The 14383-nt window shown below is 41.3% G+C and overlaps 1 protein-coding gene across 5 annotated transcripts in view; it reads left to right on the forward strand.

Annotated features, from left to right (window-relative positions):
* Positions 1-14354, forward strand: part of STAT1 (signal transducer and activator of transcription 1) — a 28144-nt gene extending 13790 nt beyond the window's left edge. For all 5 annotated transcript variants that reach the window (XM_071561701.1, XM_071561700.1, XM_071561705.1 and 2 more), the window contains exons 13-25: positions 719-748; positions 830-923; positions 1796-1837; positions 2300-2383; positions 2917-3015; positions 3513-3648; positions 5447-5502; positions 6655-6749; positions 9021-9160; positions 10198-10383; positions 10939-11014; positions 11466-11568; positions 12125-14354. In XM_071561701.1, the coding sequence (XP_071417802.1) occupies positions 719-748; positions 830-923; positions 1796-1837; positions 2300-2383; positions 2917-3015; positions 3513-3648; positions 5447-5502; positions 6655-6749; positions 9021-9160; positions 10198-10383; positions 10939-11014; positions 11466-11568; positions 12125-12148 (1165 nt within the window). In that variant the 3' untranslated portion in view covers positions 12149-14354. The remainder of the gene's footprint in view (positions 1-718; positions 749-829; positions 924-1795; positions 1838-2299; positions 2384-2916; positions 3016-3512; positions 3649-5446; positions 5503-6654; positions 6750-9020; positions 9161-10197; positions 10384-10938; positions 11015-11465; positions 11569-12124) is intronic.
* Positions 14355-14383: the final 29 nt, after the last annotated feature.

Below are 14383 nucleotides of genomic sequence, written 5' to 3' on the forward strand. Positions count from 1 at the left end.
ATCATAGGAGATGATCTGAATTAGAAAAGAAAAAAATTGCAGCATTCTAAACAGATTAATAGCATTTTTTGTATTTTCATAAGAAGTTTGGGTGAATTTAGCACTTCATTTAAGGGCAGGGAAAGAAATGTGACAGGCTCTCCAAAATAACAGAATCGACTGTGCTTTTAAGAAAGCAAGTGGGTTTTTATGTTCCCATTCAAGTAATTTTGTTCCTGATGTGGCTCTGGGGTCCAAAAACTTACATGGAATAGGGAAAAAGGTGAAAAAAATTCTTATGTGAATGTGGGAGGTGGGGCTTTGAGAAGTGCACCAGATGGAATGCCACTCAGCAAAATCCCAAGAGGTGGAAAAACTGATTCAAGTGATGCAGCAATTTATTCAACAAGTTAGGTGATTTAAAAGCAGATTTAGAGTGACAGAACTGTATTTTTTGTCCTCAGAGCAAGATTTGAAATCTACATAGTGAAAGAACTTCCTTTGATTACAAAGCCCCATTTAAGCAACATTTAATCCTTGGTAACAAACACACTCTGTAACACAAGATTTATTTTGACCGCATGAACCAATTGCTTCCTCTTTTATATGGAAATTTCACAAAAGCATTTTACCAGTTCTCAGTCAGTTCTGTCAGTTACTAAAACAAACACATGCATTTTCTATCTGCGGCAGAATCTTTAAGAGATTTTTAATTTGCCTTCTTTTTCTTTCTTGACAGAGATGTACCTGAGAAGAACTCAGTCAAAGGGTACGTGGCATCATAGTTTGGTATAGTAATGTTCTTTCAATGAATGTGAGACTTAATGGTTTTTTCTCTCTCTCTATGAAGGTTCAGGAAATTTAATATTTTGGGAACAAACACAAAAGTAATGAACATGGAAGAATCCACTAATGGAAGTCTAGCAGCAGAATTCAGGCACTTGGTAGGGTATTTTTTTTCTTTTATTGATACAGGCATTTAATTTTGTGGCTAGAGAGTGTGGTAGGAAGGAAACAAATTGCTTTTGTTATTGAAGTAATTATTTGCTTTTGTGTAAGAGGAACTGTGATTTTGTCTTCTTTGTTCTTTCTGAAATATTTGGCCTGTTGCAAGAGAAATGCAATTGCTTGTCACTGAAATAGGGACAGAAATGAAAACAAGAGCATTTGCTGACATTCAGCTTATGCTGCAATGGGCTCCTTAGAGGAAGAAGGAAAAAGAAACCAGAAATGTTGGTTTGGGCCTATTAGGCAAAGGCCCATTGGCAGGAAGGTTTGAAGAGCTCTGAACCTGAAGATGAAAATCGTCTAGTAGTGCACAGCTACAAGGGAGTCAGTGCCTTCAGCAGACTATACAACACTTCTGACCTGCAGATTGTGAGATAGCAGATTGGTTCCATTATTAAAACAGGAAAGGAACAATGCAAGTGTAGAACCACTGAACGTGAAGTCTCCCTTCGTTGTCCAGAACAGAGACTGTCTAGAGTTTATCATCCAGTTCAGGGGAGCACTTAGGTAAACCAGTATTGCATCTGATCCTGATTTCCAGCTGCTTCTGTTCTTAAAAGACTTCTAACATACAGGCATTGCATCATAACTGCAATATCTGTTTTCACAGATGAATAGTTTATAAAAGAGTAGTAGTTACCTACAGTTTAATCCTTTGGCTACCCCAGCTTAGAACCAAATAGAATCAGACACTAGTGCAGCAAGTTTGCATACAGTTGAGCAACTAGAGCATGCAAACATTTCCATTCTGTACCACTTCCATTTGTGGCTGATGTAAATGAGTGACAAGGGTTTTGTTTGTTTGCAGCAACTGAAAGAACAGAAAAATGCAGGAACCAGAACAAATGAGGTAAGTAGCACTAACCTTCTTTTTGTAAAGTTTTTGCTCAATTCTAAAAAGACATTCAGGCATTTAAGACAATGCTCTCTGCTCAGCCCCATGAAGACACACACAGGATGACAGATCATAGGGGAGGAGTTCAGTGTTCCTAGAACGTGAGCCATGTAGGAGGTGTCTGCAAGTGAGAGCTACTTCCAGAATGGCAGTGAGGGAATCTCTCTTACTGCCATCTAGCTTTAACAGGACTTTCTGGTAAGCACAGATTGTTTTCTGTGGCTTTTAGGTAGTAGCCAGAAAAAAAAGGTATCTAGAGAGGCAGTTTTAGGGATTCAGCATTATCACTTGACTTTCCCTTGTAAGCTGTTACTGAAGCCTAGAGCAGGTAACGTTGGGCAGGAAAGGTGCTAAAACCCCATTACCTTCACCCTAGGAATTTGCAGTCCCTGAAAAGTTTTCTTTTTGTTTTTAAAGGGTCCTCTCATTGTAACAGAAGAGCTTCACTCTCTGAGTTTTGAGACACAGCTGTGCCAGCCTGGCTTGGTAATAGACCTAGAGGTATGTCTTAAATGAAACAGGGATGGATTGAATTCCTATATGTCACTCATGCTGACAATGTAAACTTTTTTTTTCCAAGTACTGGGATGTCAAGCACTTTGAGTTATTTCAAAGTATGTAAATGTCACTTCACACCTCTGTATAGACACATACAGTGAAAATGCTGTCAGATCTCTGGGTAGATAAGAGTTAGATGTGCTTTGCAAAGTGTTTGATAACCAACCTTGTAGTTTAAACCCTCTAGGTATCAGTTTCCATTTATTTCAGAAGCAATATGCTATGAACTCTGCTGTTACTATCATCATGCTGTCATAACTGACACTAAATTAAAGTCTTTATTAGATAAAAATCACTGAAGTCTTTCTAGTATTTCATCATACTGACGTTTTCTCCCCTACGTACAAACTTCTATGGAAAAGGTTAAGACTGTGCAAGCAGAGAATTAAAATGGAGATGGGTTTGTGTGTAATCTCAAGGAAGATTGCAGCAGAACACAGGGTAGCCTGACAAGTTTCCTTTTGTGCCCCTTTCAGACCACATCCCTTCCAATTGTTGTCATCTCAAACGTGAGCCAGCTTCCCAGTGGATGGGCTTCCATCTTATGGTTCAACATGCTGTCTACTGACCCCAAGGTATTTGCAAGAAAAAAGAAATTGCATCAAGTGTATGTACTGTATGTAATTTTCAATCATTGTCCCTATGCAGGGGGCTGCTGCATTTTTTTTCCCTGCAGATGACTCTTAATGGCTTTCAAGTGTAGAGAAAGAGGCACAGTGACTTCCTTCCCTGTCCTAAACAGAGCCAGTGTTTGAAACCCACATACAAGGGTAGTATACATGTATTCAGTATAACACAGTGAGAAGCCAACTAAACATTCAAGAACTCAAATTTGGTGCATTTGAGTAGTCCAGCAACTCTGGGAGAAGACATGTCCAAAGCAGAGCCCCAGAGATTGCTTTTCCTTGTAAAGAGTGCCTGTCAGAACAGGAGCCTGCTGTTGCATAATTGTCTCAAGCTGATGTCCATTCTTAAATCTGTATTTTGTTCTGGCACTACACTTCTAAATTTCAAGTGGCATTCTGAAATTAATGTTTATTAACTATGCATTGTATTTTCTTTTCCATTCTAGAACTTGTCCTTTTTTCTGAGTCCACCTTGTGCAAAGTGGTCAGAACTCTCTGAGGTTCTGAGTTGGCAGTTTTCTTCTGTAACAAAGAGAGGACTTAATGCAGATCAGCTGAGCATGCTGGGAGAGAAGCTACTTGGTATGGTCAGCTTTCATCACAGATGGCTTGTTTGAATTAAAACTAATTCTACATCTTTTCTGCAATCCATTTTAAGTTTTCACACAGTTTCTGCACCTTTTTCCCTCATACAACATCACTTTGTAGCCATGAAGCATTTTCCACTTTTCATTATGATAGAGTTTGTAAATGAGATCAGGTCATGAAAAAACATCTGCAGTTCTAACTTAGGAGCTTTATGCGTTGCAGCAAGGCAGATTGAGGCTGCTTCTGCCTTTTTAACTTACACTCATGTGCAGTCAGTCTTTGAAGTGGCTGTTCCTTGGCATCGTTTTGGCTTTGTTTTTAAATCCACCTCCATTCATCTTAGCTTCAAGCATGCCCCAAACTGCAGTGGGGGTTTACTCTGTCTGCATAAAACCAGTTGCAATATCAAAGTGCAAACAGTATGAAACTGCTGAAGGATATCAAATTGAGTAACTCCCAGATGACTGACCTTGGTAAAATCTCATCAGCCATGAGTTCTGTTTGCAGGCTCTGTGCAGTTTGCCTAATAGGTGTGGCAGTTGATGCTGCTACTGGTTTTGTAGAGTAGACTAGATAAAAATACTGTTGCTTCAGTATATTCCAGCAACCTTATATTTCAGAAAGCATTTATATTTAAAGGTATTTGACATTAGTGTGCCTAGGTGGCAAGTAGAGCATTCCAATCTCTAACTCCCTCTAATTTCCCTAAGACATAAGATCTGACAAAAGCAACTGATTTAATATATTACCTTTCAGAATTATGGAAGGAGAATATTTTTGTTTAATTAATAAATACGGAGACAAAGAGACCAATGACAGATTTCTATGGTCAGCTTGCATTTCAGAACTGCAGAGACTTTGTCAACCTCTGGTAACAGTAGGAATGCTACATTTATCTCTATAGATAAAAATATCCCATTGCTGAAAAAAATCCTGGTAGTTGAACACTGTATATTCAGGGTTCCTTAGTGCAAGGAAACACAGAATTAACAGGGTGCCAGGATACAACTTGCCTGCTGTTTTTGCAGTGTGAAAGCTGACAGAATCTTGATCTCTTAACACTAGCAGCATCAGAAACAAGCTCCCTAACCCAGTTTATTTTTAGAAAGATGAGAGGGAAAAGTATATTTATTGAAAGGCGTAACATGATCTCTGATGGAAAAAATTTGGCTCCAACTACAGTTGGGGTCTGCAAAGCTCCAGCTACTGTAGTCACAGCATGGGATTTTTCTTTGTGTTTTGGATGTGGTTATGAAACACTTGACATAAAAACAAGGCTGGGGGAAATGATTGGAACAGGAATGAAATGAGCTGGGGTTGATCTAGAGTCAAGAGTTTCTGGGGCAAAGGCCTACAAGGCACCAGAATAGAGACAGGAAAGTGCTTAATCTCAGAAAGATATTCTAAGGTCTGCTGAGCTCCTACAGAAGGGCTTATGGGCTGCAGTCTTGTTACTTTGCTGGAAAGAACTGTGCAAGAATTCAGTCTCCTTCCTGGAGGCATTTTGAAACTGGCAAGTGTTACATGTAGCACAGCATAGAAAATGGCAGAGTGAATTGGTTCCCATTCTGCAAGGTCTCCTTAGACAGATTTGGTTATCGGAAAACCTCATCAGGGGGGACTTCTCATGGCTACTGCAGGGGAACTTGCAAGCACAGTAGCCTCTCCTTCCTTTTCTTTTTTAGTGCAACAGTTGAGTTTTACATAAAGACTCAGAACCTTGTTCTTTAAGTACTTTAAGCCTTACTAAGTAACTCATGGAACATGACTGAAATCAATTTGTTGTGTTCAGGGCAAACAAGTGGAGGAACTCAAGATGGCCTCATTCCTTGGACGAGATTCTGCAAGGTATGAACACAGTTCAAAAATTGAGATGGACAAGGGAGCTCATCTTAGTTTGTTGTGGGTTTTGTTTGGGCTTTTTTTGTTTGCTTTTCTCTCAAGGTGCCATTATTTTAGTAACATACCCTAATTATTCTGAAGCTTATATGGTCGTGTAAGGAGGTTTTGGTGGTGAGGTTAAAGTAGCAGCACAGGGAGGAAAAATGGCTTGCAATAGCAAGGAGGTGATTTTGAGATTGCCTTAGATCCATGTAAATTCTATAGGAAAAAATGCATCTTTCAAACACAGCATCTTTATTATTATTAATAGAGTGGCTATTAGTAGAATAATTCTCCATTTTGATTATAACAGAAAATGTAAGCAAAGCAACCAGCAAGATGAATGATTCTTCTGTGTCGTAGTGAGGGCCATTTCCCAGACCAGGGGCAACTGGATTAGGGTGAGGATTGGCACAAGGTGTCCAGGAGGATCATTATGATGACCGAAAACCACATCATGAGATTTCAAAACCCTGGCTGTAGCAAGGCAGGAGGACTCTTCACGTTTTCTTCGGCTTTAGACCCTAAACTGGTATAGATAAGCCAGAGATTACAGAGACAGGAGCAGACTCCAGGGCAAGAGCAAAGCTCTGTTGACCTACAAGCACTCAAGTTCATTAATATGGAAGTCTCCTGAGAAATGAGGTCCAAGTCGAAACAGAAAACATCTCTAAGCTCATCTGCTAGCCAGTCTGGTCAAAAGCCCCGTGGGATGGTTTGCATGTCCAAGAACTTCAATAAGAACAGTGCCCAGGCAGGAACAAGAGTCTTTATCTGCTCTTAGACCAGTGTTGTTGCACATGAGAGGTGATGGATTACATGTCTGCGGGTACTGTAGGCTCAGACAGGCATTTCTCTCTCATTGCTTCTTGCCTTAAAATTCGGTGCATGCTTCATTACCAATAGTCCCTGTCCTTCTGAAGTGGAGAGACTGAAAAGGAAAATAGTCACAAGAGAATATGGGAAGGGTGGGAAAAAATAAGAAAGAGAAGAGAAAAATGCAAGAACAAGTAGATACTAGCAGGATTGAAACCTTATTTTCCACTCTGCTGCTTAACAAAACTCTTATCTTATTATCCCTGTGCTCCCACCCCTGCCTTTCCAAATTCTGAATTTCAGGAAAATATAAACGATAAAAATTTCCCCTTTTGGCTGTGGATCGAAGGAATCCTGGAGCTTATTAAGAAACATCTCCTGTGTCTCTGGAATGATGGGTAAGACCTGAGTGAAGTTTAAAATGTGGTCATTGCCCCAGACCTCTCATATCTAGGCTGGCAGTTGCGTCCTCGGGATATGAGGTTGTGCAGATAGTGGAACTTCAACCACAAAAATCTGAAGCAAGTGAATTCTAGTAGTGAGGAAGCCTGTGATGAGGCAACTGCTAAAAGCAGGCACATCAGACAACCAAGTTATCCCATTTAAGTTACAGAGCAGAGTTTTTTGTGTTAGATTATATTTTGTTTTGCCCTCACTCCCACTGTCAGTTGGTTCTTTCCACACCCTAGAGGGAGATCCAAGGAAAACTGAAGAAAGGTAATTCATAAAGTAATCACCCATCTTTCAAAACAAAACCCCACTCCTATCCAAACACTACTGTGAGCTGCCTGGAGGTGGCAGCAGCCAGACTCTGAATGCCTGTACTTGCACCCAGAACACAGCAGTCTTCACTGATTCTAAGAGTATTACCAAGTAGGACTCTGCCAGATGGAAGCACAGCTCTTTAATGCTGGTTTAGTAAACTTTTGATTCTGGGATTTCCAATTGATAAAGTTATTTCTGTCAAAACTAGATTTATCCAGAGTAAAATCCTTCATTTTACCTTTAGCCACATTTTGAAACCCCATCAAACAGCACACTCACAGTGGAGCATCCTGGTATCCCACAGGTCTTCAGGATCTATAACGCAGGAATGCTTTGTCTTGCCACATTCAGCAATAGGCTTCACATTATTACCCCCCAGCACCAGATGAGTTCTGTCAAAGCACTTTGTACTACAAGCCTTGTTTCACTGCCCAAACCCTGCCTATTTCTTTGCTAAGTTGGCTGTAGTGCAGTGGGAACATTTGATACCATCGTTGAAGCAGAACTGCAGTTCTGTCCTGTTTGGTGTTCCACCTCAGTGTGGTGATTTGCTTACAGGATTGGTTTTGCATGTGGCTTTGATACAGGCTTGAGCAGCATCACTCTCTGCTTTCAGTTGTAAGAGCAATCCCTAATTTAGGGTTTAACAGAAAGAGGTGCAAGTTAAATCCTGAGTGTAATCAAACACAGAGATTAATGCTATTAGCTTTTCCTCTCAGCAGGCTTTGTTGGATAGTCAAAAATATTTTTTCCTAGAAAGGCAGAAACCGAAACCAAAGGGAAAACTGTCCAACTGTAAAGATACTTCAGTGGGAAAGAGACAAATCCATAATATTTATTAGCACAGAGACCCCTTTGTATACAAGAGTAAGCATTAGAGCCTCAAGAACACTTGCCTTTCTTCTTACTTGAGACATATGAAGGCAAAAGACTTTCATTATGCACAGGAAATTGACTGTTGACCACATTTGTTACCTAAAGCATGGTATTCAACCAAATAAAACAAAACTCAGGAAGCAAACCCCCACAACACAGGACAGCTTACAGCATCTGAAATTCTAAGCAAAATCATTATTATTTAGTATTTTTTGTGCAAAACCCACTTTCCCTAACTTAATGCACACAAGAACAGTAGTGCTACTCAAAACTTCTTTATTGATGGAGTATTTTGAGGAATAAGAAGCAGTGCTCAGATGTTTTGACCTTTGAGGGGAAAAAAAGAGCAAAAGAAAACACCAACAAATCAACCAAAACCAAACAGCTGGGGCTTGGCCAGGATTCTGCCCTAGCACTGACCTGAATAACTGTACCTGTTTAGATCAGTCAATCTCTTATAATTGCCACACTGGCCTCCTTGCCTGGGCAATAACATTTGCTGAGCATAGTGAATTTAGGGGTAAAGTTACACAGACTTAACAGTTCATCTAGAAAATGTGCACAAGGAACAAAGCAAGCCCCACACTTGTACGAATGCAATCTGGTAGCAAGGAAACTTTGTTTCATCAGCTGGAGAGGATAAATAACTGTTCCTTAATATATCTGAAGTTAAAACTATCTGCTAGCTGGGATGTGACCATATTACGCACATACAACTTCACTTCTGCTCCCACAGCCCAGCTTTGACAGCAAAAAGGACAATCTCTTTTACTCCAAGTTCAAAAAAATGTTTTTATAAGCCACCAGGCCTAAGTGAGAGTGCTGAGCGAGGCTGTGGTGATTCATGGCTTCCACAGGGCATGAATCACCACCTGACTCCAGCTGTTCACAGGACAAAGCCTTCTGTGAGGCTTTTACAAGTACTTCAACTCTTGAATGGCAAAAGCTTTTAAGTTTCCCTAGCTAGCCCAGCACAGCTTGGGTTTGATGTTGAGGAGTAACTCAGCTTTTTCTTTTCAACATTACAGCTGCATTGTGGGTTTCATCAGCAAAGAGAGAGAACGTGCTCTGTTGAAGGACCAGAATCCAGGAACATTTTTACTAAGATTCAGTGAAAGCAGCAGAGAGGGAGCAATCACATTTACTTGGGTAGAGGGATCTCAAAATGGTAAGTCAGAGAACTTCTTTTTTGATCTATTTACATCAGAACAAGGAGTCTTTATGCTCTTCTTCTCCACACGGAGGACCAGCACAACACACCACCCCATCAGCAGGCCACGAGCAATAGCAGGCACAGGCCATACTTGGTGTAGCTCAAGCCACACAGTGGAGTGTTCAAGGTTTCAGCTAGGACTAGTTACACTTCCAGGTACTGTTTCTGGCCTGGAGGTTTGACAGGAAAAATTGGCCAGACTGTGTCCCCTGCCTCCTTAGGGTCTGTCCTAGCAAGACACCTTTAGCACATATGCACCTGCATCTCTTTCCCAACCCATGTCACCATTTTCGTCAGAGAGTGCTTTCCTAAGAAAAGGCCACTACAGCCACATTCATCCCCCTGCATTACTGTGCTTTCCCAGCACATCTGTGCAACACTCCTTTCTCAAACTGCTTTCTTTAATTCATGGCCCATCAAACATTTGTTCCTTCCCACATTCTCCTTTGGTAACCTCCTACAGCTGGAAGAGAAACTGCTGAATGTACTTGCATGACTTCTTTCCCTTTGCTGCCTTCATACCTGAGACATGCAAAAGTTAAGCAAAGAAGGGTGATAGTATTTGGAGCACTCAGGGAGGTTTTATCTATCTCTGTGATTCATTGGAGCTTCAGGTGGTGGATCAAGCTTCCTAACAGGCAGTAGAGTTTGAATGACATAATTTGGAAGAAGGTTGAAAAGGTTGCACAACTTATTTTAGTTAATGAAATATTGCAGTTAATTTCCATGGACAAGTCAGACCAGTCATTCTGAATACAAAACACATTAAGAACCACCACTATGTGCTACCCCCCATATGCCTCCCTACCCCACAGAACAATTATGTTCCCTTTGACAGGCATTAAATATTTACCTGCTGCACAGTAGGTGCCATCCAGGTAAGCCTTTTACTCGTGTGACCTGAATTTGTAGAAGTGGCTGCAGCTTTTCTGGACAGTTTCAGAAATAACTTTGAAACCACCTTTAAGAGTTTCTGCTTCTCTCCTCTGCAGAGCTGCAGTTCCACTCAGTAGAGCCCTACACCAAGAAGGAGCTCTCTGCTGTGACTTTCCCTGACATCATCCGCAACTACAAGGTGATGGCAGCTGAAAACATTCCTGAAAATCCACTGAGATTTCTGTACCCAGATATACCCAAAGACAATGCCTTTGGCAAATATTACTCCAGGCCTAAGGAGGGTGAGTGCTATAAACAGCTCATACCGTGTATATTGTGTGGTTGTTCCTGAGGTCCTTGGGCCCTGCGTAATTCCCGTGGCATGGAAAGAAAGGAAGCAGTTGGCCTGAATTTCTTGGCAGCCTGTCCCATGGTGAGCTTAAAGGTCAGAAGAGGCACCTTAGCTTTATAGGTTAAAGAAAGGTCTGTTTTGAGAGGCACAATATGAGATCTAATCAGGTCAGAAACTGAAAACCTGATTGTCACTGGCCCTCCAATTCAGCTTTCATGTGATCCCATGAGCTGTTTCAGAAATATAGGTGCCCACTAACAGCTGGAACATGACTGGTTATGGGAGGGGTTTTTCCCCCATTTTCTATAGAGGAAAAGGAAAGAGGAAAATCTGACTAAAAATTGACTAAATTAACCATAGTGCTGTAAAATGCATGATGAGAGACTTGCACATTATCTGGGTCACAGACTTTATTTTTGGTACAATAAAGATGACAATGTGAAGTAAACTTTAAAAAAAAACCCCAAACAAAAACCCAAGATGTTTTCTCTTCCTCTCCTTGAAGCACCAGAGCCAATGGATTTAGATGGTCCCAAAGGAAACGGCTACATCAAGACTGAGTTAATCTCTGTATCTGAAGTGTAAGTTTTCACAAAAATGCTGGATTTATAAGAACTGATCATAAGCTTTTAGCTGTAGTTCATCTTTTCACAGTACTTAAGGTGTACGTGCCCCTGTCAATTATTCCTCTTTGAGGATCTGACCACACCACATTCATGCAGTGCTGTGTTTAAAACACTCTTTTCAGATAAAAAGCCTAGAAACTTGCAGGTAGTTGTACTGGCAAATAATTTATTGAAAAGCATGTTCTTAAAGACCTGTTGGACTTCCTCTATTAGGACGTGCATCCCTCAGTAGTCCCAGTTCTCATTTAAAGCCACTTTGCTGGCTTTGCAAAGCCTGGTTTATTGCTCCCAGGTGAGGTCTTCTCAAGAGACCTCATTATGGCTCGTCTTGTCTTGGAGTCAGACATGGCAGCCCAGCTGTGCCTGATTTCTTTAGTGAGGGTTTATCCCTGCTTTTCTCCATTAGCCACCCTTCCAGGCTCCAGTCTCCAGAAAACCTGCTGCCCATGTCTCCTGAGGAGTTTGATGAGGTGTCTCGGATGGTGGGCCCAGCAGAGATTGATACTGTGGTATGTATCATGAACCAGCCTTTTGCGGGAGGGTTGAGCCAGAACATGCTTTTCCCACTTTTTCCCTCCTTCAGACATACCTCAGACACTTCAGAACATGTCCCTTCACATGTGTAGGGAAGCTGGGGATCCAGAGTTAGCCTGGGACTCCCATAAGTTGTGCTTTCCACTTGTGTCTGGGGATAGGGGTGAAGAACAGAAGAGCAAAGCTTCCTGTGTGTACCTTGCAGATGGAGGGACCACGGGAAGGGAGGAAGGAGTATCGGTGTAGTCCTTTCTGTGGGCTGTGGGTGGGGAGGGAAGTTTGGAAGTGTTGCTCCACCAATGCTGGCGAGGTACTGCCTGTTAAAAGAGCAGTGTTGTCCTTGCAGGGTGTGCTTCAGAAAAATTGCAAATTAAAGTATGGGATTTCTCCCCCACCCTGGGTAGTTGGATCCTAACCTGTGAATCTAATGTTATTTGGGGAGGACATGGTCATGCTTTGGTTAGCAAAGACTTGAGCATTATTAGGGCTTTACTTGGGTTGTTTAATGGACGTTTCCCTCTGTTGTTGCAGATGTGTACACATATTCAGCTCTGAGCTTTGGTTGAGCTTTTTACTGCATCATTAGCACGGCTGATTTGCTTACATGTCCCGCGCTGCAGCACATGCCTTGGTGACAACGCGTCACTGCCACTCTTTGGTTTCTCAACTTTTAGCTAATGGAAGTATCAACAGCAGCAGTCTGAGTAGCCTCCTTACGGGCACTTCTTTGTTTATTAGCAAGATACTGTGCCAGAGTGGAGGAAGAGAGGAGGATAGGAATGGGAGGACCTCAATGAGAGTGATGGAAGAAACACGCGTTTGTGTTTAAGGGAATTAGTTAAATGTAATGTTTAAAACAGTGGACTGTACATAGAAGGCTTCAAAGGAAATCTGGTTCTTCTGCAGAAGTTTTGCTCAGAAAGCTTGCGTCTTCTGTGTAACTACTGCTGAAGAATTTCCATAGCTTTGAATTTTCATCTGTATCACAGAAAGGAAAAGAGAAACACTCTACAGATACATGGCACATCAAATCCATGTGCTGCTGAAGTTTGTTGTGGTTTTAGCTTTTCTAGGCATGGTATATTCAGAGAACAGAAAGTGTTACCTGTGTTTCATTTTTGCAGTTTTCATAAGGCATAACCTTGTGTAGGATGTTTAGCGCAATCCTTCATATAAAGAGCATTTCTTAGGACACCACCTTAAAGTTCCATTGGCATACACTGAGCTTGCAACTCAAGGTGTACAATCAAGACTAACAACTAAAGCTTCTGCAGACTGCAGTCATGCTGTCTAGCAGAGCATCAGAAAAAGGGAGAACCTACTCTGAAAAGAGTGCAGAAGGAGTTGAAGTATGTTTTTACTCACTGTGCTTAGTCTACCAAGGGAGGATTGGTCGCTCTATCTTTTACAATAATACATACCCCATTTAGGTTATAATGGGTGGAATGGAACTCATTTTTCTTATGCATGATGAACTAGGACATTTATTTAACTGTTAATTTGAATAGCTAGAAGATCCTACAGGCTTTGATAACAGAGAAGTTTTGCAGTTAGGGATAAGGCACAGGGAAGTGAAGGATTTAAAATTTATACAGAGCGATGGCTGCAGGACATGCAATCTGTGGTACTTAAAGGATGAAATTGTGCTTCCACCACAGGAGGACCAGGTTTGTTTCCCAGCATGTTTGAAGAAATTAACAACACAGTTAAGAGACAAGGCTGTCTGAGGCAGCTGGTCTCTTGCACTAGGGGTATCTATTAGTGCAGACTGCTAATTAGCACTTATTAGCTGAGCACTTGTGCTGGATGGCACCTGTTCAGGTGAACAGCAACAGGAACAGGGCAGCTGCTATAGGTGGCCCTGCTTGAGCAGGGGCTTGGACAAGGTGACCTCCAACCTCAGCCCAGCTGCAACTCAGGTGCTACTGCAGCCTCTCCCCTCACTGCTGCCTGTTCTACTCCTGTCACCTGGGAGGGCAGCAGCAGCCCATGGGACTCACAGAGTTCCTTCTCTAGATCCACTGTCTGCTCTTTGGGAAATAAAGGACTGGAGCTGTTTAGTGTATTGTGCCCAAGATAACTATGTGCTGCCTGCCAAAGCTCAGGAGAAAAATTGAAGGACCTATATGTCTATTTTAATGAAAGCATTGCTAAATTGACTTATATTGGGTTACTGAGGTTAACAGTGTTACAGGATAGCACAACTGGTGACTTAATGCTTTCATTGTAGTTAGCTGAATGTGTATCTTGTTAATACAAAAACTGTATTTGTTTCTTGAGCTCCACCTTCCACTCATGTTCTGTATGCAGCAGTTTATCTTCATTACTTTTATACTTCTGTTTTATCAACCAGAGTGAAACATCCTTCTGAGATTTAAAGCAGTGGCCTTATATCATAGCTTGGTCCTTCCACAGCCACTAATTCTAGAGCAGCAATTTTCCCCCAGTGGAATATTCTTTTGCCATTTTAAAGAAGTGGTACTGTCAGTTGACACTTTTGACCTATCTCTTGTGTTTTGGCTACTTTATTATAGAGATGATATGTCTGCCAGTAGTTTACTACTCTGTATCTCATTTTAAACTTGTTTGTGGAACTAAAGAGTTAAAGCCATTGATGTTCTTAATCCTCTACATTGTAGCAGGTTGGTCTGCACTAGTTTTTAGAAGGTGGCTGTTAACTTTTTTTATTATTGATTGTATCACTTCCCTGATTTGTTTTCTTCCCCACCCAAACTTCAATAAACTGAACTTGAATTTCTAATTTGAGTCATCAAAAACTTTGTGAGTTAC

This window comes from Pithys albifrons, chromosome 8, assembly GCF_047495875.1.
Source record: "Pithys albifrons albifrons isolate INPA30051 chromosome 8, PitAlb_v1, whole genome shotgun sequence".
Lineage (NCBI taxonomy): Eukaryota > Metazoa > Chordata > Aves > Passeriformes > Thamnophilidae > Pithys > Pithys albifrons.